A 25,070-nucleotide genomic window follows, 5' to 3' on the forward strand; every position below is an offset into this window, starting at 1 on the left:
GCCTCTGGCTATACCTCTTGTCTTGGACATCCTAGATGATGTTTACTCGGAGGCCTGCCTTAACCCGGACTCTCTACCTCCAGCTCCAGTTAAGCCTGACAGGTACTACAGGGTCCCTGACTCACACCAATTTCTATATAATAGCCATGCTGTTGACCTAGAAACCATCTCACAGGGCCCCAAGGGAGTTAAGGCCTCCATTGCTAAAAATCCATTGCCTTCCGAGAGAGATTCCAGATCCTTAGAAAGGTGGGGAAAAAAGGTATATACTTCGGCTACCTTATCCATGAGGGCCTTAAACTGTCAGTTTCATATGCTAAAATACCAACAGTTTTTGTTATCACAATTGAAAAGTAAAGTGTCACAACCTGAACAACCAGACTTGAAGGAGTTGCAGGATTTGATGCATAGTGCAGAACAAGTGGGTAAGCATACCTTACAATGTGGTTTTGATGCTCTAGAGGCCTCATGTAGAGCTGCTGTTACAGGATCAGTCATACGTAGGCATGCCTGGCTCAAGGAACAAGCCTCGCCTGATCATGTCAAAGCTAAATTACTAGACGCCCCTCTTCAAAAGGATGTACTATTTGGTGCTAATGCTGAGGAGGTATTAAGGAAAATGGAGGAAAAGGCTAAATCAATGCAAACTGTGAAAGAATTTCTACAGGTTCAAACCCCACGTTTTAGTAGAAATTGGCCTTCCAAAAACTGGTCCTTTCCTGCCACAGACAGACCCCAAAGAGGCAGATACAGGCACCCGAGAGGCAGAGGACAATCCCAAGGATCGTATAGAGGCAGACAATGGCAAGCTCCTACACAAGGAGGTGGTGAGGACAACTCGCAATCTTTCAGAAAGCAAACCCAATGACTTTCCTCTTTGCATGCCAACCAGGTCTCAAATGGCAGCCCCCTTAGGAGGAAGGCTGGCATTATTTTCAAAAAATTGGCATATTGTCACAAAGGACAAATGGATCCTGGACATTATAAACAGAGGCTACAAATTCCATTTTCACACCCTTCCAAAATGAGAGGCATGCCAAACCTGCCACACAATCAAAGGGCAGAGGCACAAAGGCAAATTACAGATCTCATAAACATGAAAGCTATTCAAGAGGTACCTACGCACGAACAAGGTCAAGGTTTTTATTCCAGGCTATTTCTGGTGCCAAGGAAGGGAAAAGATTGGAGACCTATTTTGGATCTATCCATCCTAAACACATTTCTACTCATACCAAAATTCAAGATGCTCACTCTACAGCAACTTCTTCCCATGCTGGGCAAGGAGTCTTGGCTGGTAACATTGGACCTCAAGGAGGCATACTTGCATGTCCCAATCGGACAAAATTGCAGAAGGTACCTCAGATTTCTTTATCAATTCTCTGCATTGCCCTTTGGCTTATCTACTGCGCCCAGAGTATTCATGAAATGCCTGGCATCAGTAATTGCCTACTGCAGACTTCAAGGGATACAAATATATCCCTATTTGGACGACTGCCTGATCCAAGCGGACAGCAAGCACATTCTTCTGAAACATCTGGCTTATGTAATAATGTTATTGAACTCTCTGGGATACACAGTCAACAAAAAGAAATCAAGGCTAATACCCTCTCAGAAGATAATTTTCCTGGGTGCCAATTTGGACACAAACACCCAGATGGCCTACCTCACGCCAGAGAAGCAGGGGCAACTAATTCAATACTTCAGAACACTAGCAAATTGCACCAGGCTGACTGCAAGGAAAATCCTGCAGGCTCTGGGATTCATGGCATCTTGCATCTTGCATCTTACTAATCCCATGTGCAAAGCTGCATATGAGGAAACTTCAATGGTACCTGAAAAACATATGGTCTCAACACAGCCACAGTTTGGAAAAAATAATACCACTAATTACATGTCTGCAAAAGGAATTTCTGTGGTGGGCTCAAGCATGTCAAACAAACACAGGTCTTCCATTCAGCAAGCCTCAAGCAAATCAAGTCATCACAACAGACGCCTCGGACTACGCCTGGGGGGCACACATAACAGATCGGTGCATTCAGGGCAAATGGTCCCAAAAAGAAAAGCACCTTCACATCAATCAAAAAGAACTGCTAGCAGTAATAAATGCTATTATAGCTTTCAAGGACCTTCTACAACCAGGTCAACTATTGATAAGAACGGACAACACCACAGTTATGTGGTACATAAACAAGCAGGGAGGAACACATTCTTACCCCCTATGCAGACTGGCCATGTCACTTTGGAACATGGCCATGGACTTACAAATGGAACTACAAGCACAGTACTTGCCAGGCAAGGAAAACACGCTGGCAGACAACCTAAGCAGGAATATGACAGATCCACACAAATGGAAGTTGCATCCAAATGTTTTTACAGAAATAACTCAAGAATGGGGAAGGCCAGACATAGATCTCTTTGCCTCCCACAAAAATCATCAATTGACAAAATTCTGCTCAAGGACCTTCCATCCAAAGGCCTGGAGAGTGGACGCTCTCTCTTTCAGTTGGACATCAATGACAGTTTATGCCTTCCCGCCTCTTCCTCTGCTGCCCAAAGTTCTATTGAAGACCAGAGCAGACAGACCAAAGATGATCCTCATTGCTCCGGACTGGCCAAGGCAACACTGGTACCCACTCCTGAGGAGCCTGATGCATTCCCCACCATGGACCCTGCCTCTAATGCCTCTTCTTCTGACTCAGCACAGCTTCAAAACTCTTCACAGTCAGCTAAAAACACTCAATCTAGCCGCATGGAAGATTCCTTAGCATCACAGCAGGCCCTACTCTCCAAGGAGGTGCAGGATGTCATTTTGGAGGCCAGAAGGGCATCAACTAGAAAAGCTTACTCCGCAAAATGGAAACGTTTTTGTGTCTGGAATGAAAAAAAAAGGGCCAGGACCCCGGAAAACTGAATTTACCTCAAATACTACAATATTTGGCTGAACTGCTAAGCAGTGGGCTTTCTTTCTCCTCCATCAAAATCCATGCCTCAGCCATTTTTGTAGAATACAACACTGATCCACCTTTATTCTCTCACCCTCTCTTAAGACAGTTCCTCAGAGGGGCTAAAAATTTAAGATCTCCAAGGAAACAACCAATACCTGCTTGAGATCTTAATTTCATTCTGGGAAAACTGACCTTGCCTCCTTTTGAGCCAGCTGCCTCATCAGATTTGCAATATTTGTCCTAGAAAACAGCTTTCCTTCTGGCTATCACCTCAGCTCATAGAGTTTCAGAACTACAGGATCTCATGGCTGTCCAGCCTTTTATCATCTTCCATCAGGACAGAGTTTCCTTATGAACAAACCCGTCCTTTATGCCTAAAGTGGTATCCAGGGTAGCTTTAAATCAGGCCATACATTTACCTACTTTTTATCCTAATCCTCAAAACAAAGGGGAGAGATTACTACATTCCTTGGACATCCACAGACAACTGCGTTATTATTTGGACAGAACAAAGCCTTTCAGAAAATCAGAACAGCTCTTTGTGGCCTATGCGGTAGGAGCTCAAGGAAAGCCAATTTCCAAACAGACATTCTCAACATGGATAGCCCACTGCATATGCTTTTGCTATTCTTTTCATGGCAAAACTTTACCTACAGGCATTAGAACTCATTCCACCAGGGCCACAGCCACCTCTGCAGCCTTCCTCAGAGGAGTACCTACCAAGGATATTTTGGAAGCAGCCACTTGGAGTTCTGTGCATACCTTCTCCAAGCACTACAACCTACCATTATACTCCAAATCTAGAGCAGGCTTTGCAGGGCATTTTGGCTCCTCCTAGTTCCACCTAGTGCCTACCACCCCTTTCTTAGCTTTGGGATTCTACCCATCTGTTATGACTGCAGCTGTATGCACGATGAACATAGTACAGTTTTGTACCTACCATAAATGTAGATGTTCGAGTGCTAATACAGCTGCAGTCCAGGTTTCCTCCCTTCTTCCCTCTAGGGTATTCTTTTATGGTGTATTTGCTTGCAACTACTGTTTTTTGATTATATTGCATTGCATTATTACATAATTTTATGTATTGCCTTCCTTCTGGGGGCACCTGACATCTGGGGCAAGAAAAACTGAAGAAAATGGTGTTGGCTGGTTCTTTTATACCCCTGTCGCACTGACATCAGGGAAGAAGCGACGACAACCGACGTCGGACCTAGACTTTGGAATTCGGCTGACCGAGGACCCGCCTGACGGCAGGAGAACCCATCTGTTATGACTGCAGCTGTATTAGCACTCAAACATCTACATTTATGGTAGGTACAAAACTGCACTTTTTTAAACCATATGGAGATCAAAGTACAATTGATGTGTATGCTATGCTGTATCTTTAAGAAGCATGTCAAGGCTATACATGCAGGTATAAATTCTAGACACGTGCAATCCCTAGTGCCATTTTGAAAGAGCAGCATGTGTTTTGGCAACGTGCTGTGTTTTGGCATAACTATGATTTTGTATTGTATCAAGGGCGTAACTAAAGTTATTCGAACTATCTCAAAGTGTGTAAAAGTGCTTACAGAGTGTGCTTATTACTGTGCATGCATTTTGAAGAGTTGTGTGTAAAGTGCAACTATTTTATGAAATACAGTCAAAATATAGTAATTTCAAAAAGTTCTAGTGCTGGGTGTGTCTGTTCTCAAAGTAACGCCATTACAGAGTGTTTCTTGCACTGAAAAGAGTTGCCTAGCAAGGTACCGTCATTTCGGGGACATTTCAATGTGCTGTATGCATTTATTCGCAAAGTGCACTTACTTCAAAGTTGAATTTTGGGCAAGAGATGTTCAATTTATTCACATTGTGCAGTTACTTGATATGCTTCTTACATTGATAAGAAGTGATTTCTTGAAAAAGACGCCATTACAAGAATATTACAGTGCCCAACAGTTATCCAATCACATCGTAAAGTTGTTGAAGTGTTTCTTAAAATGATGATAAATGAGTTTAGCATTTTAGCCTTTCAAAACGGTATTGCAAAAGTATAAAGTGCCCAAGATGTTTATTTCGCAAAGTCCAGTTATTCAAAGGTACTACGAGTTTGTCTTTTAGCATAATTTCAAAAAGCCCAAAAGAGTATAAATTTAGAAATGCAAAGGCATTGGACAAAGTTACAAATACAGGCACAAGTTTCTGGCATATGTGTGTGTGTATTTTTGTGCTTATTTGCAAAACTCGTCACTGGTATGTGTTAATACAGCAGATGGATTTGGAATACCCCTCCCACTTATATTTGATCAGAATATTGCAGAGAACTGGAGAATATTTGATCAAGAGTATGATATTTTTATACAAGCAGCAGATAGAGATGCATGCACCAAGGCATTCATTTTGTTAAACTTGGCTGGGTCAGAGGCCATAGAAAGAGAGTGTTCATTTGTGTACGCACCTGCAGTATATTAAGGAGAAGGTGAGACTCATCATATTGTACAACCTGAATCAAGGCAAGACCCCGAGTGTTTGAGGCACAAGTTCAGAGAAATGTGTAACCCCCAAACGAATATTACAGTACAGATGCATTTGTTTTACACAAGAGATCAGAAACCAGGAGAAACATTTGCAGCTTATATCACTGACTTGAGAAACAGAGCTAAAACGTGTCGGTTTAGTGACATAAAAGATGAGCTGATAAAGGACAGGCTTTTGTGTGGTATTAACAGTGCTGCTGTGAGAAAGATTTTACTTCATGACAGTGTGGTGGTGCTGTGGTAGCATTGTCGCCTCACAGTAAGTCGCTGTCCGGTTCGATTCTCAGCTAGAGCATCTTCTGCATGGTGACATGCGTGAATGGGCGTACCTTCATTGAAGGTTGTGCATCAGGGCTGGTAACGCGGCACGTAAATACCAACTACCAATCATTAGCAGACCGGAGTTCCGCTGTGGTGACCCCTAACCGAGAAAAGCCGAAAGACTCAACAACAGTGATTTATTATTGAGCAAAGCCATAGAGATTTGTCAAATCCACGAGGTGACAGAAAAACACACAAGTATGCTTGCGAGTGACAAGAGCATGGTTTCAGTTGGCGCCAGAGCAAATGTAGATAGTATGCAACATGTGGCAAACAAAAGCACATGGCAGTTACAGGGTTTCCAGGAAAGGCACATGGCTTTCCAGAAAGTTCTAAGAAAGGAGTGTGCTCAAGCTCGGTGCAGGTTGAGCATGAATCAGCAAAACCCTAGTCTAGCTTTATTGTTAACTGTCACAATTGTGGTGCAAATCATGAGTCTAAAAGACAGACGTGCTTAGCATTTGGTCAGCAATATCACAAGTGTAAAAATTGGAACCATTTCCAAACGTTTTGCAAATCAAGTAAGCTGCATACAGTTGTAAAGAAAGGTCACACAAAAAAGCAAGTTGATCAAGTAGAGCCCAAGCAGTCAGCTTTCTATGTAGATGGTGTATCAGTGCTTGGTGAAAGAGTTGCTGCAGTGAATTTGTTGACAAGAAGTGAAGTGTTTTGTACTGTCTGGATTAATGGAAAATTCACAGAGCTCAAAGTAGATACTGGTTCAAAGAGTAATGTTATATCAGCAGACACATTTGCTAAAGTGAGAACTAACGAACAACTCAATGTGGCCAATAGTGCAAGACTTGCTTATGCAGGTGAAGAAATTCAAACCAAAGGTTCAGTGATGCTTTCATGTTATTTGGCCAAGAACTGTTACTTGTTATTCTGTTGTAGTCCGAAGACCAGTGCAATCTTTATTGGGTCTCAAAGATAGTTTAAGAATGAATCTGCTTTCTTTTGCTAAAGAAGACCATCACATAAGTGCATTTCTGATTTCCAGTTTTTCTGAAGCCATTTTCTCAGAGTATGCTGATGTTTTCAATTACAAGGTAGGCAAACTTCCAGTTGTGTATTCCATGAAGTTAGACCCTAAGGTTACTTCAGTAGTCAGACTAGCCAGGAGAGTTCTGATAGCTATGCAGGATAAAGTTAAAGCTCAGTTGGATAAAATGGTGCAGCGAGGTGTGATTTGTGCAGTCACAGAACCAACTGAATGGATGTCATCTTTGGTAGCCGCTCCCAAAAAAGGCTCAGATAAAATCAGAATATGTATTGACCCAAGAGATCTGAACAAAGTATTAAAGAGATTGTATCATTCAATGAACACAGCTGAAGAAGTTGCAGCTCTAATCCTGAATTCTACTGTATTTTCTCTTAGATGCAAAGAGTTCATTTTGGCAAGTGATGCTTGATTGTAAATCCTCATTTCTAACTACCTTTGGTACTCCATTTGGGAGATACAGATTCCTAAGGATGCCAATTGGAATAAATTCTGCATGTGAAGTCTTCCAAAGTGCAATGGAGCAATTTTTTGGGGGTTATCCTTGTGCCATAATAGTTGATTTATTGGTTGGAGGCAATGGTGAAGCAGAGCATGACAGAAACCTCAAGAAAGTTCTAGACAGAGCACATGAATTAAACTTGAAGCTCAGTCCTCTGAAGTACAAATTCAGACTTACAGAAGTTACCTATGTAGTCCATTTGTTTAAAAGTACAGACTTGAGACCAGACCCGACCAAGCAAGCAGCTATTCTAGAGATATCAGTACCAGATAATGTACAAGCTCTACAGCATTTCTTAGGCATGGTCAACTATTTAAGCAAGTTTATATCAGACTTCAGTGAGTTGACAGCACCATTAAGAGAGCTAACATGCAAAAATGTTGCATGGTCATTGTTGGAACAACACCAGAAGCCATTTGAAGACCTCAAGCAGAAAACTGCCACTCCACCTACATTAGGATACTATGATGTGAACAAACCAGTTACTCTTTCTTGTGATGCTTCAGAATTTGGTCTTGGTGCAGTTATACTTCAAGAGGGCAGACTAATAGCTAATGCATCTAGAACACTAACCCAAACTGAAATGCAGTATACTCAAATTGAGAAGAAGCTTTTGGCAATAGTATTTCCATATTCTAAGTTTTATGATTATATTTATGGTCGAGCTATTCAGATTGAAACCGATCATCAATCTCTAGTTACTATTCTAAAGAAGCCTATGCATTCAACTCCAGTAAGATTACAAAAAAATGATGCTCAAATTGCAAAAGTACAAGTTCAAAATGATCTACACAAAAGGCAAATTGCTTTATCTAGCTGATGCCTTATCCAAATCACCCAGAAATACTACAGAACAGCTTAATGCAGGGAATTTTGACTTTGATGTGATGTCAGTGCGTAATTTTTCCACAACTAGACTTGATGAGTTAAGAGATCACATGCAGACTGATCCAATTTTGCAGAAGCTCAACAACTAAATTAATGCTGGATGGCCATCAAAGCAATCTAGTATATCACCTGAAGTGCAAACCTATTTTCCTTACAGATATGAATTGTTGATGGAAGATGGAATTATTTTCAAAGGTCCTAAAATTATTGTTCCTGCTTCCTTACAACAAGAATATATCCAGATTTTGTATCGTGCTCACCCAGGATCTGCATCCACTAGGACAGGAGCAAGAGAATTAGTATTTTGGCCTTCATTATAAAAAGACATTGATAGAGTACTTTCTTCATGTTCATTATGCAGTATTAGAGCGCATTTGCAAAGAGAACCACTTCAGCTAAGTCCAGTTCCTGAACTACCTTGGTCTATTGTAGCAACTGATGTCTTTGAGTAGAATAATCAACACTACTTGTTTTTGGTAGACTCTTATTCAGATTGGTTTGAGATTGATCTACTACCTAACCTAACATTCACTGCTATTGAAACGTTATTTCTCAGTTCATGGTAGTCCACATAAACTTCTTTCTGACAATTTACTAGCCAGTTGTTTCAGAAATTTACAAAATAATGAGACTTTGTACATGTCACTAGTAGTCCTGAATATCTTCAGTTCAACGATCTAGCTGAACATGCAGTGCAAAGTGCAAAGCAGTTACTTGAAAGGTCAAAGCGTGATGTGTTTGAACCGATGTGTTCTTGAATTTGGTTAATCTCAGAAACATACCCTGTGATGATATTCTTGGTTCACCTGCTCAAAGACTACTTTCCAGACAAACTAGAACTATGTTACCCATTACTTCTAGTTTATTGAAGCCTACACCTAAGAACTATAAAACCATCAAAGCTCAATTGTTGAAGAAACTAAATCTAGTTATGACAGCTTGAGCAGATTACTTTGTCCGTTGAGGGAAGGAGAGACGGTACGAATCCAGACAACAAAAGCTTTTGATCGAATAGGACAGATTACAGGCATCTGTGCAGAGCTGAGATTTTACCTGGAAGACTTCGAGGGTGTGGAATATAGGAGGAACCGTAGACATCTTCTTCCTATACCAGAACCATCATCACCATCACAACAGTGCTTCTGTGATGTAGAATCCAAATCTAAGAGTGAATCAGACACAGTTCCCATACCAGAATGTGTTCAAAATTCTGATTCCATTCCAGAAAATCATCCAAACATTTCACAGGTCAACCATTTTGCAGAGAGAGTTCCAGTTGCTAAATCTGATTCCCAGTTGTATGTCACACGATATGGCCGAGTATCTAAGCCTTGTGTGAAATATGCAGCAACGTGGACATGATTGTATATAACATGTGATCTATTTCTCAAAGAGAGAGGATGTAGATCAGAGTGTAAGTGATGTGTATGCTTTATCTTTAAGAAGCCCGTCAAGGCTATACGTGCAAGTATAAATTCTAGACATTTGCAATTCCCTAGTGCCATTTTGAAAGATCAGCTAGGGAGAGAGAATGCAAGATCACAGTTGTTAATTTGTATATGTTACATAAGTTAAAGTCAGTAATCTTCTATAGTGATGTGTTTGTGCAAAATAAAGCTGCTTGAACAGAACCCATGAAGCCTCTTCTACTGTGCCCTAGACAGGAGAATGGCACCATGGAATTGTTGAAAAGTAATATCGGTACTGGAGTTTTCTTACTTAGAGACATCAACTTTTATGGCAAAGTCAAATTAGACGATTTGGAATTAGGCTATAATCAAACATTTTTCCTCCAGCTTATGAATATTATTTTATTTCTTATTTTGAGCTTCCCCCTCTGCCTGCTGTTTATCAAGCCTCTCCATATTGGGCTCATGCCTATTCATTCTCTAGCAGTGGGTAATTCCCAGATCAGTTGGGCAAGAGCTGTCTGCAAGGCTCATCATTCAGACAGATATTGGATAATCTAAGCTCTTGCCAGCATCCTGGCAATGAGAGTATTTTTGTGTCCATAACCCCACCCTTTGGAAGAGGGATGGCCTATCCAGATCATATTGGGGACTCACAATGTCCTCTGCATGTGAGTGCACTTCCTAATAAGGGCTACCACCACTGCAATCACACTCCTCCTGCCTCTGAGGCATCTTGTTTATACACATCCTCCTTCAACCAGAATGGGCACACACCCATTGTCTCCTGCCAGTGCTGTCTAGCACCTGAACCAAAACTAGGTTGCCTGGGCTCTAGTTAGCATTACAGAGTAGTGACCAGAGGTGTTGTGAAGCCGGATGTCACAGGTGAAAACTCTCCTCTCCTTTAGAATGTCCATTATTTCCCTCTATCACGCCCCACCCGAAAGGCATTATTGTGCTTAGAAACTGGGCTATCTCCTGAGATGATATGCATTTGTTTTATTATTAGTGTACATCTTTTTCATATTTTTTATGTAAAATATTACCTCCTCAGATGTTTGAAAGTTGATATGTAATTGTTGCCGGAGAAAGTACTTTATATCAGAAACAGAAGTTATAAAATAATTTAACAGGTAAATATATATGTGTGTGTGTGTGTGTGTGTGTGTGTGTGTGTGTGTGTGTGTGTGTGTGTGTGTGTGTGTGGTGATGGTGAACATATGGCTATTAGTAAGTAATTTTTGCAGTTCAAAAACAATGATTCATTTTTGGGTACTTTGGACAGAACTTTTTAGTTTGTGTATTCATTTAGCTGAGTGATAGACTGGACCAATTTGCCCTTTTATTTCACAATTTATTTACAATAGTACAGAATATGAATACTGGGGTAGAGTTATACATTCTGATAGTGTAGCGATACTATAACTTTATGTTGATTTGTTCAGATTTTTAACTGCATTAACCTAAGCAGTATTCATTATGGTTTTGGTTATAGTACTATTTTGTTTTGACCCTGCAGCCAACAGGGTGTTGGCTAACAGAAGTGAGCTGGAAGACTGAGGGCATGAATGAACTAACTCAATCTTAGGAGCAGTAAATGAAACCTTGATCTCCTGGCTTTTATTTATTTATTGAATGTGAGATGTTCAATAAGCTTTGCATGTTTAAATAAACATGAAACTGGAGATAATACATTAGTGAACCTAAAATTTATGTCAGTTAGATGTAAATAAAGAATATGGATTAAACTGAAATTTGCAACTTGTTACTGCAGTGCTCATAGAGTCAGGGTAAACTCTAGACACCATTTGTTTCTTGCCAATATCCACCCTCAAGATCCTATCTCCCACTTCCAGAAGGGCAAAACATGTCAGGCTAGGGATAAATGTTATTTATATATCTCCAATCATCCACATTATTCTTGAAAGATATGAGGGTGTCACTCTGTTTAATTTGTAAAGGCAGATTGTTCCAGAGATGGGGTAACCACTGAGTAATAAATTTGTCTGATGGGGTAACCACTGGGTAATAAATTTGTCCCTCAGTTGTGTTTCATTTATGTGATGATGGAGGTTTTGATATTTAACTGGAGTGTTTCTGCACCTGTTTGTCTTTTGGAGGTACAAGAGATCCAGTAGGGCAGTGTCTTTGATGGCATGAAATGCAAGACACAGATCTTCTTGTAGAATCCTGTGAGTGACAGAGTATATGGATATAGCTTCAAGACTTATTGGATCTTGGTAGCAAAAGGTTTTTCATATAGTAATCCTTTTAGTTAGAAACCTTTGGAGACTTTCTAGCTGCATGATACATCTGGCTAGGTGCATGCTGAAGGGACATTGTACAATTGCTCTAATTATGGTTTTGTACACTGGGACAATGATTTATTTTGCCCTAGATAAGATGTCTTTAGAAATTAGTTGGGCAGAATTAAAGGATTTTCTGACTACTTTGCTACATGATGGTCAAAGCAAAGGAAGTCATCAGTCTTGGTGCCAAGGTCCCTGACTGCTGAGTCTGTTTGCAGTGATGTATTGGCTACACTGTAAGTTGTGGATGAAGGGTGTTTACCAAATGTGATGAGACTGCATGTTTTTGCATTTAATTAAAGCCCTTTCTCTATACACTGTTGGTTTGTAAGGTTCAGTTCTTGCTGTAGTAATTTTATATCTGGAAGGAAGTGAATGATTATACTCAGCTTACAGTCATCAGCAAACTTTGCTAGTCATAGGCCTGGGTTACAGTATGGAGATCAAAAAAGAACATGCCAAAAAGGAGGAGGCTTGGGGTGCTGTGCTAGTTATTTTCTAATTTATGAAGGGGCACCTACCACCCTAATTATGACCTGAGCTGACTAAAAAGACAGGTTTGGGTGCCAAGCCCTTCAGGGCTTTTCTGCCAACAGAGAGGGCAAAGTGAACCCTGAAAGGACAATGTGAGGAACAACAAAAAAATATATATTCACACCCTGGTATAAACATACCAAAAGCAGTAGGGATGAAGGGAGATCCAGGACCCCCCTGCAGAATGGTCCTAGCAAAGCTTGATCTAGACCTACAGAAGGAAACAAGCTTAGCTTATAGTGCGCTGCAAAAGCATGTACAAAGAACCAAGTTGCTGCTTCTAGAATACTTCTAGAATCCCACCCTTTCTAAAAAGCTATAGAGGAAACCAGGGCCCTGGTAAATAGGCCTTGATCATGCCTGGATTAGTTTTGTTGTGATGATACCTCTCAACCTGTTAATGCAAAACATCTGGACAAAGCTTGACAAAATGGGGGTACAAATAGGGACATATCTTAAATATTGCTCTTATAAACTTAGAAAGTTGCTAGAGTAACAAGATTTGTTTTAATATACATTTTTCTGAAGGATTTGAAGTCTGAAACTCAAATGTATATCATTATTTAGTGACTTCAATCCTGAGATCATTCCAGTGATTTGCCAAGGAAAAAAGAGGAACAGGCCAAAAATCTGGGCATTCTGCAAAAATCTGTACAGTTGAGCGGTATCAGTATACCAAAAGGTATATAGTCAACCATTTGGAAATAGTCTGTTTTGACAGAAGTTGTCTCTTCTTATATTCATAAGAAATGCACAATTGATACTCTGATTGATTTAGTTCTATCAAGATAGTACCTGAGTTGTCTGTGGACATCCAACTTATAGAGTATCCTTTCTCCATCATTTTTAGGTTCAGGAAAGAAAATGGGGATGGAAAGATACCACTTCAGCATAAAATAAGGCTTAGTTCTCAAGGAAATCCTGTTTCTGTGGAAAATGAGATATGACTGACTCATCATAAGAGCTTGCAACTCAGATAACATTCAGATAACATTCCTGCAAAAGTCAGAACAATCAGTAAAACTGTCTTTCAAGTTAAGAACATCAAATGAGCCAGGTTAGTTTGTAAAGATGGCAAAAGTGTTAGCTTTTCTAACACAAAATTAAAATCCCAAGGATTGGTTTTCTTGGGGGCTTCTTATGCAAAATCCAAAGCTGACAGAACTGGAGGAATGAGTGACGTTTCTGGAAATTCCTTCTTTAACAGCTCATAGTAATTTATGAGGGACTGAGAAACCTCAATGTTTATCCTCTAAAATGCTGACACATCCTAGAAGTAGACTGAGAGCAATAGAACCCCCCCCCCCCACTGGAAGAATCAGAAACTGAGTGATCAGAAAACCCTATATCTGTCCCTTCATCTTCCTTCAGGATCTTGAATCTCTTCAGGAAAAGAGGTATCCCTCTTTATTTTACCAGAAACTGTCTTATAAGAAGGATCAATAGCCTGAATTAAAAATTAAGCCAGACCCAGTAAGCTACTCCTGTGTAAGGAAGTTTGAGGAGGAGTAGATACATGTTTAGTTTTCTTTTCTTTATTCGCAAAAAATAAAAAATGGGGCCAACAGTGGTATTAATGACACCAGCAGCAGCTGGACCTCACCTGACACATTCAGATCATTACTAAATAGAAAAACATCTGGGACTTCTCTACAGCCTGAGAACTACCGAACAGATGAATAGTGGCACCAGGTGCCAAAAGCATTCTTGTCATACCACTGAACCTCTTAGTACAAGAAATCTGAACAAAGCCCTGACATAATGGGGGACAAAGGTCAAGAAATAGGGACAGATTTTAAGTAATGCTCTTATAAACTTAGAAAGTTGATAGAATAATATAATTTATCTTAGCATGCATTCTTCTGAAGAATTTGAAGACTGAAAAGTAAATATAGATCATCATTTAGTTACTTCAGTCCTCAGACCATCCCAGTGATTTGCCAAAAAAACACATATTTTATAAGAAACAGGCCAAAAATATGAGGTAAAAATCTGGACATTCTGTGAAAATCTGGACAGCTGAGAGGCATGATTCTTGTTATATAATTCATATTTGGAAGAGTTACATTAACATGCCTTTAGCAGGGTCACCAATGTGGAGTTAGAACTATGTACAAGAAATTTGCCAGGTTTGATACAATCATCCATTTCCACAGCTATGATATAAAGTGTTTTGTCATAAAACCTAGGTCCATTACCAGCAGCCAGTTCTAATATATAAACTGCTGTACACTAAGGCATGACCACATGTGACTGGCATCTTCTGGTTCTGTTTGAGAGCTCAAATTTTGCAACTCTTTTCTTCTCCTTCTCTCATGACTCACAGCCAACTCCTGGAGTGACCCAGTGGACAGCCACTACTGTCTACAGAGTCTACAAGTCAGAAGGAGGAGAAAGAAGTAGGTTTCCAGGTCATTATTCAACATCACAAACAAACATATGCTAGAGTTTTTAATTTATGCATTTATTTTTTATTTTATTAATTTATTATCTTGGGAAACCCACTGGACACGTTCCTTTTCAGGGATGACTCAGACCTCAAGAGACAGTTTGTTAATAACTCATAATCATAATTTCTCTGCACTAACTGCCAGACATTTTTTATTCTTTCTGAACCAAAAGAAAATGATAGGATAGGATTTTCAGGATGCCATTATTATCAGGTTCAGATATACATAACTGTTGACCTTCTCAGAAGTCCTAAGAAACTGTTTACAAGTAGACTCATGCCTAAGCATCCCTTCTCTTTTATCCTCCCTCCATTTTGTTATCCTGCAGAAGGACCTCTCTAATTACAATCTGATATCCTCAACCTGCTGTGTTTAAAAGACTTAGTTAAAAATCTTTCCTGTTTTTGTGCACTTGTGGCTTATTATTTCATAGTGTAACAGTCCCTCTGGCTGCTTACTGTGGTTGTACTGTAACTGACTATATTTAGTTGCATTGCAACTGGCTGTGTTTGACTTTCCTCCCTGTAATATGTTTTTTTTTTCTTTCATGTGGTGTCTCCTGGGGGTTTGATCACCTCGAGGGTTTGTCCACCCAGAGTAGCTCTATCAACAAAATTCACTTAAATAAATAATAAAAATCCCAGTACAGTAGTTAGGGTGGGGCAAGAGGGGCAACAGCTCTGGGAGCAAAGTGTTGGTGGGTGTGATCAGCCAATCCTAATCATTCTTTAATGCAATACTGTATTTTTTAACAGCTGGTATTGCATTTGCAGTCAGACCTGAGAACTGTAGCGCTCCATGTGTGGTCTACACTGTAGCACCTGCTTGCTAAACTATAGCAAATAGATGTTCATCGTGCATACAGCTGCAGTCATAACAGATGGGTTCTCCTGCTGTCAGGCGGGTCCTCGGTCGGCCGAATTCCAAAGTCTAGGTCCGGCGTCGGTTGTCGTCGCTTCTTCCCTGACGTCAGTGCGACAGGGGTATAAAAGAACCAGCCAACGCCATTTCTTCAGTCTTTCTTGCCGTGCGGTGCCCGAAGCAGAAGCAGTTCACAAGTGCCAGTCGGCCAGCTCCTGAAATTACGAAAATTTTGCAACCAAAGTCTTCGTGAAAGCTAAGTACCCCGTTGGGGAAACTTTTCTTGACTCAGACCGATGTCAGACAAAGTTAATAATTGTATTTCATGTGGGAAGCAAATACCGCATAAGGATTTCCATTCCCTCTGTATTCCTTGTTTAGGCCCAGACCACGACGTCTCGGTCTGTCGTTTTTGTGCTACATTCAACAAGCGCACCATTAAGCGTCGGGCGGAGTTTGCCCAGCATTATTTTGGCAAAACATTTAACTATATTATGTCGTCGGATACTCCGACTCCAGTTTTGTCTAAAAAGCGCAAAGATAAGGACCGACACACGAGGTCCACGGCCTCTACCGACACCACGCCAAAGCCGACTACACGTGGTCCGGTTCTCAGCAAGGCGCCTACGCAGCCCCATGACTACCAAAGACACTTCATTGGCGGTGTCTCCTCTGCCCGAGGTCGCAGGCTCCTCGGCCCACACCCTGACTACAGATACCGAAGCCACTCTTGGAGTTGAATCTCAAACTGTGGACAGGTCTGCCTCCTCTGAAGGTGCCTTCAGACCTTCCTCTTCTTTTTCTATCAAGGCTTTCACTAAGTCTAAAGCAGCCATGCATTCTAAGAGGCAAGCTACACAGGGCCCATCTCCAGGCCCCATGCCTAAAAAACAGATGCTTAAAATGGCTGAGGATTTAATTACTCTTATCAGGGGTTCTCAACCCCCCCCGGACAAAAGGCCCAGAGTGGAGGAAGAATCCCCCTCCTCTGATCAGGGCTCCATTATATCAGAGCACTCTGATGAACAGGAACATTCTTTCTCCCCTTTTGAAGACTCCGATGCAGAGGAGTCCATTCCATCTGTATCCCCCCCAGAGGATTACTCATTTGGGGAAACTTTGCATACCTTAAGGGAACACTTCCACTGGGAAGGCCAAGATTACTCAGATTCCAAGAAAAGGCTTAGGGAATTTCTCTTGCTACCTCAGCACAGGCCTCTGGCTATACCTCCTGTCTTGGACATACTAGATGATGTGTACTCGGAGGCCTGCCTTAACCCAGATTCTCTACCTCCAGCCCCAGTCAAGCCTGACAGGTACTACAGGGTCCCTGACTCACACCAATTTCTATACAAAAGCCATCCTGCTGACCCAGAAACTATCTCACAGGGCCCCAAGGGAATTAAGGCCTCCACTGCTAAAAACCCATTACCTTCCGAGAGAGATTCCAGATCCTTAGAAAGGTGGGGAAAAAAGGTATATACCTCGGCTACCTTAACCATGAGGGCATTAAACTGTCAGTTCCATATGCTAAAGTACCAACAGTTTTTGTTATCACAATTGAGAAGTAAAATGTCACAACCTGAACAACCAGACTTGAAGGAGTTGCAGGATTTGATGCACAGTGCAGAACAAGTGGGTAAACATACCTTACAATGTGGTTTTGATGCTCTAGAGGCCCCATGTAGAGCTGCTGTTATAAGATCGGTCATACGTAGACATGCCTGGCTCAAGGAACAAACCTTACCAGATCATGTCAAAGCTAAATTACTAGATGCCCCTCTACAAAAGGATGTATTATTTGGTGCTAATGCTGAGGAGGTATTAAGGAAAATGGAGGAAAAGGCTAAATCAATGCAAACAGTGAAAGATTTTCTACAGGTACAACCCCCACATTTCAGTAGAAATTTGCCTTCCAAAAATTGGTCCTTTCCAGCCACGGACAGACCCCAAAGAGGTAGATACAGGTGCCCGAGGGGCAGAGGGCAATCCCAAGGATCGTTTAGAGGCAGACAATGGCAAGCTCCTACACAAAGAGGTGGTGAGGATAACTCGCAACCATTCAGAATGCAAGCCCAATGACTTTCCCCTTTGCATGCCAAGCAAGACTCAAATGGCAGCACCCTTAGGCAGAAAACTGGCATTATTTTCAAAAAATTGGCATATTGTCACAAAAGACAAATGGATCCTGGACATTATAAACAGAGGCTACAGATTCCATTTTCACACCCTTCCAAAAATGAGAGGCATGCCAAACCTGCCACACAATCAAAGGGCAGAGGCACAAAGACAAATTCCAGATCTCTTAGACATGAAAGCTATTCAAGAGGTACCTACGCATGAACAAGGTCAAGGTTTTTATTCCTGACTATTCCTGGTACCAAGGAAGGGAAAAGATTGGAGACCTATTTTGGACTTATCCATCCTAAACACATTTCTACTCGTACCAAAATTCAAGATGCTCACTCTACAGCAGCTTCTTCCCATGCTGGGCAAGGAGTCTTGGCTGGTAACATTGGACCACAAGGAGGCATACCTGCATGTCCCAATCAGACAACATTGCAGAACATACCTCAGATTTCTTGCAGGTTCAACCCATTATCAATTCTCTGCATTGTCCTTTGGCTTATCTACTGTGCCCAGAGTATTCACGAAATGCCTGGCATCAGTAATTGCCTACTGCAGACTTCAAGGGATACAAATATACCCCTATTTGGACAACTGCCTGATCCAAGCGGACAGCAAGCACATTCTTCTGAAACATCTGGCTTATGTAATAATGTTGTTGAATTCTCTGGGATACACACTTCAGAACACTAGCAAATTGCACCAGGCTGACTGCAAGGAAAATCCTGCAGGCTCTGGGATTCATGGCATCTTGCATCTTACTAATCCCATGTGCAAAGCTGCATATGAGGAAACTTCAATGGTACCTGAAAAACCTATGGTCTCAACACAGCCACAGCTTGGAAACAATAATACCACTAATTCCATGTCTTCAAAAGGAATTTCTGTGGTGGGCTCAAGCATGCCAAACAAACACAGGTCTCCCATTCAACAAGCCTCAAGCAAATCAAGTCATCACAACAGATGCCTTGGACTATGCCTGGGGGGGACACATGACAGATCGGTGCATTCAGGGCAAATGGTCCCAAACAGAAAAGCACCTTCACATCAATCAAAAGGAGATGCTAGCAGTAATAAATGCTATTATAGCTTTCAAAGACCTTTTGCAACCAGGTCAACTATTGATAAGAACGGATAACACCACAGTAATGTGGTACATAAACAAACAGGGAGAAACCCATTCTTACCCCCTATGCAGACTGGCCATGTCACTTTGGAACATGGCCCTGGACTTACAAATTGAACTACAAGCACAGTACCTGCCAGGCAAGGAAAACATGCTGGCAGACAACCTAAGCAGAAATATGACAGATCCACACGAATGGAAGTTGCATCCTCAAGTTTTTACAGAGATAATTCAAGCATGGGGAAGGCCAGACATAGATCTCTTTGCCTCCCACAAAAATCACCAATTGACAAAATTCTGCTCAAGGATTTTTCATCCAAAGGCCTGGAGAGTGGACACTCTCTCTTTCAGTTGGACATCAATGACAGTTTATGCCTTCCCACCTCTTCCTCTGCTGCCCAAAGTTCTATTAAAAACCAGAGCAGACAGACCAAAGATGATTCTCATTGCTCCAGACTGGCCAAGGCAACACTGATACCCACTCCTGAGGAGCCTGACGCATTCCCCACCATGGACCCTGCCTCTAATGCCTCTTCTCCTGACTCAGCACAGCTTCAAAACTCTTCACAGTCAGCTAAAAATACTCAATCTAGCCGCATGGAAGATTCCTTAGCATCACAACAGACCCTACTCTCCAAGGAGGTGCAGGATGTCATTTTGGAGGCCAGAAGGCTGTCTACTAGAAAAGCTTACTCAGCAAAATGGAAACGGTTTTGTGTCTGGAATGAGAAAAAGGGCCAGGATCCTGGAAAACTGAACTTACCTCAAATATTACAGTATCTAGCTGAGCTGCTAAGCAGTGGATTTTCATTCTCCTCCATCAAAATCCATGCCTCAGCCATTTCTGCAGAATACAATACTGATCCACCCTTATTCTCTCACCCCCTCTTAAGACAGTTCCTCAGAGGGGCTAAGAATCTAAACCCCCCAAGGAAACAACCAATACCTGCTTGGGATCTCAATTTCATTCTAGAAAAACTGACCTTGCCTCCTTTTGAGCCAGCTGCCTCATCAGATTTGCAATATTTGTCCTGGAAAACAGCTTTTCTTCTGGCTATTACCTCAGCTCATAGGGTATCGGAACTACAAGCTCTCATGGCTGTGCAGCCTTTTATCATCTTCCATCAGGACAGAGTTTCCTTATGAATCAACCCGTCCTTTATGCCAAAAGTGGTATCCAGGGTAGCTTTGAATCAGGCTATACACTTACCTACCTTTTATACTAATCCTTTAAACAAAGGGGAGAGATTACTACATTCCTTGGACATCCACAGACAATTGCGTTATTATTTGGACAGAACAAAGCCTTTCAGAAAATCAGAACAGCTCTTTGTGTCCTATGCTATAGGAGCTCAAGGAAAGCCAATTTCCAAACAGACAATCTCAAAATGGATGGCCCATTGCATACGTTTTTGCTATTCTTTTCATGGCAAAACTGTACCTACAGGCATCAGATCTCACACCACAAGGGCCACAGCTACCTCTGCAGCTTTCCTCAGAGGAGTTCCTACCAAAGATATTTTGGAAGCAGCCACTTGGAGTTCTGTGCATACCTTCTCCAAACACCACCTTCCACTATACTCCAAATCTAGAGCGGGCTTTGCCACTGCAGTCTTGCAGGGCATTCTGGCTCCTCCTAGTTCCACCTAGTGCCTATCACCCCTTTCTTAGCTTTGGGATTCTACCCATCTGTTATGACTGCAGCTGTATGCACGATGAACATAGTACAGTTTTGTACCTACCATAAATGTAGATGTTCGAGTGCTAATACAGCTGCAGTCCAGGTTTCCCTCCCTCCTTCTCCTCTTGGGACAGGCCTATTGGCTAACATCTCCTCATGCAACCTGATTGGGGTATTCATTCTTGATGTATTTGCTTGCACTACTGTATTTTGATTATATGGCATTGCTTTATTACACAAATTTATGTATTGCCTTCATTCTGGGGGCACCTGACATCTGGGGCAAGAAAAACTGAAGAAATGGCGTTGGCTGGTTCTTTTATACCCCTGTCGCACTGACGTCAGGGAAGAAGTGACGACAACCGACGGCGGACCTAGACTTTGGAATTCGGCCGACCGAGGACCCGCCTGACGGCAGGAGAACCCATCTGTTATGACTGCAGCTGTATTAGCACTCGAACATCTACATTTATGGTAGGTACAAAACTGTACTTTTCTTACAGTTTAAAAGTTAAAACTTGATTTGTGCAGTCAGGGTATAAACTGCAACAACTATTTGCTACATTTGTAGCAAGCAGTTTGCTACAATTTAAACAGAATTTTTTTTAACTAAAAAGTGAGCACTGAAGCATTCTGTGCCGACAGGTATAATTGTAAATCTAACTTAATAAATTATTTGTTCTGAATTTTGTCCACAGACTTGCAGTCTTGCTCTTTTTCATGGTATCTTAGAAACATGGCATAGACCATTTGCCAAATACAGGACATTTTCTCAGCCTCAAAAAGCTTTTGTAGTTGTTTTGTAAAACAATCTTTTGAGCAGGGCGAGGCAATTTTTAACATGTTGTCATGCCATAAGCTCAATGAAATGGCATGCTGACAATATGAGGCAAAACATTTAAAGGCTGCTTAGTTTCATGAATGAGGTTTCATAATTTCTGTACTTTCAAGATCCAGACACTGCCAATGGTGGGGGCCTGTGCCCAACACCATTGATACTTTTATGGAGTAACTGCTCCTCTGAGAAGGAGGAATACTCTGATATACTGCAACATTGGATTTAGTACACATGACCCCTTTTGCATTTGTAGCTGTGTTATTCTTAGGATCATGGTTACAGGCCTCAGAATTTGAAATCAGGGGTCTGGCCACCTGACAAGTTACTGATACTTAGGCTGGTGAAGACAGACACCCAGAAACAACAGTAAGTGATACGTAATCTTTAATGCAGGTGTCCATGAGGTTTAGCTGAAAATAAAAACATTATGAATAGTGCCACACTGTTAGACATAACTCAGACCACCTGCATGATGGCACAGTGTGCCACCAGGGCAAAATCTCAACTGAAGTGACATTTGAAGTAGTAAGTAATGCATAGGGGATATTCTTTGCATTGCTCCTCCTTCAAACATCATAGATGTTGGAGTGTCTTGTGTCTTGGTCCCATGATATAAAAACACACCTGTTATATGCACAGAGGTCAATGTTATATCCTGTGTAATTTTTATTGTTGGCAACAGCTTCTGGATACCTGCATTGTCCTGATTACTTATTGCTAATATTTACTTCCAAGTACTTGTCTTCACTGACCCAAAGTAGTGGTGAATTTTCAGGTGGCTAGACACCCCATATGATTTCCAAAATGGAGAATTTCAACAGGCACCCCCAGAAACTTGCCATATGAATGCTACTACAGATTATCTCAAAGTTGAGTAGAAGTGATCTTTCATAGTCAGAACAAACTGCTTTTTTTCCATCCCCAAATGCCTTTTGCACTTCTGTTGTTTATTTGCTTCACAGAATCCTTTATATGCTATTAATTATTTCATTAAATAATTGTCAAGTCAAGTTTTCATCACAGTTATCTTATTATCCCACAGTATTAACATTGGCAGATAAAACTGTCATCTCTTGGCAACAGCAAGTGTTGCGTTTTGAGTGAAAAAACACTTTTTGTTAGTCTGGTGGCATGGAGGGATAAAACCCTGACTGCAGCCCAGACCCATGTTTCATTAGCAACTCATGCGACTGATAGAGTAACAAGGAGAATAGGTGTGTAGGGACATGGGTGTCAACCAGTCTGCCGTGGCAGAGGCTGGGGCTCAGTGGAATTGATGATAACATGGGGGCCAAGGGTAGAGAGTTAGACATGGCCACCCTACAGCTGGAGGGGGCAGGACACATCCTTAAAGTGGAATTCCCATTGCCAGCCCAGCCTGTAAATAGGCATAGTGTGTCATTAGTTAGCAGTTGTGGAGTTAGAATAGAAAACAAATTCCATATGGTTGGATGATGGCTTTTCTGCCAGCCCATCCAACCACTTGCTTGGCATGCGTCTAACCCCACATAACCTGCACAAGGTGTTGGAAGACCACCCTGGAGCAGATTTTCTCTGAGAAGGAATTCCCTCACAGCAAAAGGAACACTGGGGGTCCACCAGCAATGGGACTTGTACTTGGGATAATCAGATTGTTGGAGGTGACTAGATGGCCACCTGCTGTGAAAGAAAGACACAGTGATGCAGCGGTAGATTTGTCGCCTCACAGCAAGAAGTTCTCCAGTTCGCTTCTTGGCTGGAGTGCCTTCTGTTTGGAGTCTGCATGTCCTCCCTGCATTTGCATGGGTTTCCTCTAGGTGCACTGGTTTCCTCCTACATTCAAAGACATGTGTCTGGAGCATTTCTCCCCCGGCATCCACTGAAAATTGGCTTTGTTCTGAGTCAAAGACTTTCCCAGTTAACAAATGTTCAATAAATAAAAGAAAAACAGTTGCAAAGAAAAGGAAAGAAAAACAACTTTTTGTACAGGCTTGTGCTTGTGCAATGGTAGTGAAACCACCTATGAGAGTGGGTGTCACGCTTACCATGTTAAATGGTGGTTGAAAATTATGCAACAGGGATTATAGTATGTTAGAGTTTTCTAAACATAGTTGTAATGCATTGAACCTTTACTTTCAAATTTTGATAGTGGTGGTTTTTTTTTTGGGAGGAGGGGTACTCTTTTAATATATTGGGAAAACTCACTGAGATCCTATTTTTCCAAGTTTGCCCCCTGCAGATGCCCGCAGAAATTAATACTGACTTCCTCCGGAGTCAACCTATTTCTAGAAAAGGAAAATAAACTTAATAGAATGTGATATCAATGATATCCATGGCCATATCTGTTTTATTGCGTTAGGGGATTTAGTTTATTCATTCATTCAAGTATTGCATGGACAACAGTTTATAGAGTTTTTATGTGAAATGATTGTGATTTTACTGGAGTAAAGTATTCAGTCTGCATATTCACTTATTTTGGCAGTGCCATTTCTATGAATACTCTGAAAACAATGCACTCATAATATAGCTAGTGTGTTTGTAAGAAAGAAGTGTAAAATATGATCCATATCACTAACAAAAATAATACTTACACAGAACTGAGTAACAGGGACCGGCTTTGTAATCCATCCCATGTTTTTCTTTTATAGCCATAGCTGCCTTTTGTGCAGTCTGAATCTATAAAACACAAATATGGGAAGAACATATGTAGCATTAATTCATTAAATTGCTAACTGACAATTCAATCAAAATGACAAATGAATGCTTTTCTTTGCAATATCATCACGGTCTAATTTGCATCTCAAGGTTTACATTATTTTAATTGAATCCCCATTCTTTCACTGCTAATTTAGCACATTTATTTTTTGATTGTTTTTTGTAAATAAAAGTAAAGTTACAAGACAAACATAAAAACAACCCAAAACTTTTTTGGTCATCACTAAATAAACTATTCCATCCTGGCAAGATCACCACTCCCTCTCCAAAAACAGACCATATGACAGACTATCCCCACCCAGTTTAATTCTTACTTTTAAAAAAAATCAATATCATCTCTCTTGGACACTAATACATCTGCCCCCCCTACCCCTGTCCATTCATAACCAAGCACAGCTCTTCAGTTTTAGTCCAGTGCCTACTTTGCTCATAATGAAGTTGCTCCTTAAACTAAAAACTACTTCCATAGCTGTAGACCAACTAGCATCAGGCTACCTAAAATGGCCAAAGAAGTCATAGCCTTCCCTGTGTCCATACTAATTAATAGGTCTATAGAGGAACGATATGTTCCACCACTGTGGAAAAATCAAACATTATATCACTGCACAAAAGCAGCATGTCTACAGAGTTTAATAATTTAGAGGCCGATGGTGATTCTCTTCCCCTCTCTCCAAAATATTAAAGAAATGCATCCGTATGCAGCTGATGCAATACCTGGCCTCAAATAACCTGCTCTCAGAAACACAACATGGCTATACGTCCCAGCACAGCACTACTACATTTTTTCACTACAGTAAACCAACACAGAAACAATGGTTTGCTTGTGTCCAACATGTTCTTAGACTTGTCCGGGGTATTTGATACTG

The 25,070-nt window shown here is 41.2% G+C and overlaps 1 protein-coding gene across 1 annotated transcript in view; it reads right to left on the minus strand.

The window, feature by feature from the left end:
* LOC122793700 (carboxypeptidase O-like) overlaps nucleotides 1-25,070 on the minus strand; it is a 254,733-nt gene that overhangs the window by 3,890 nt on the left and 225,773 nt on the right. The window contains exon 8 of the mRNA XM_044061919.1: nucleotides 24,081-24,165. Coding sequence (XP_043917854.1) covers nucleotides 24,081-24,165 — 85 coding nt within the window. The remainder of the gene's footprint in view (nucleotides 1-24,080; nucleotides 24,166-25,070) is intronic.

This window comes from Protopterus annectens, chromosome 2.part0, assembly GCF_019279795.1.
Source record: "Protopterus annectens isolate FY-2018-M chromosome 2.part0, PAN1.0, whole genome shotgun sequence".
In the NCBI taxonomy this organism is placed as follows: domain Eukaryota; kingdom Metazoa; phylum Chordata; order Ceratodontiformes; family Protopteridae; genus Protopterus; species Protopterus annectens.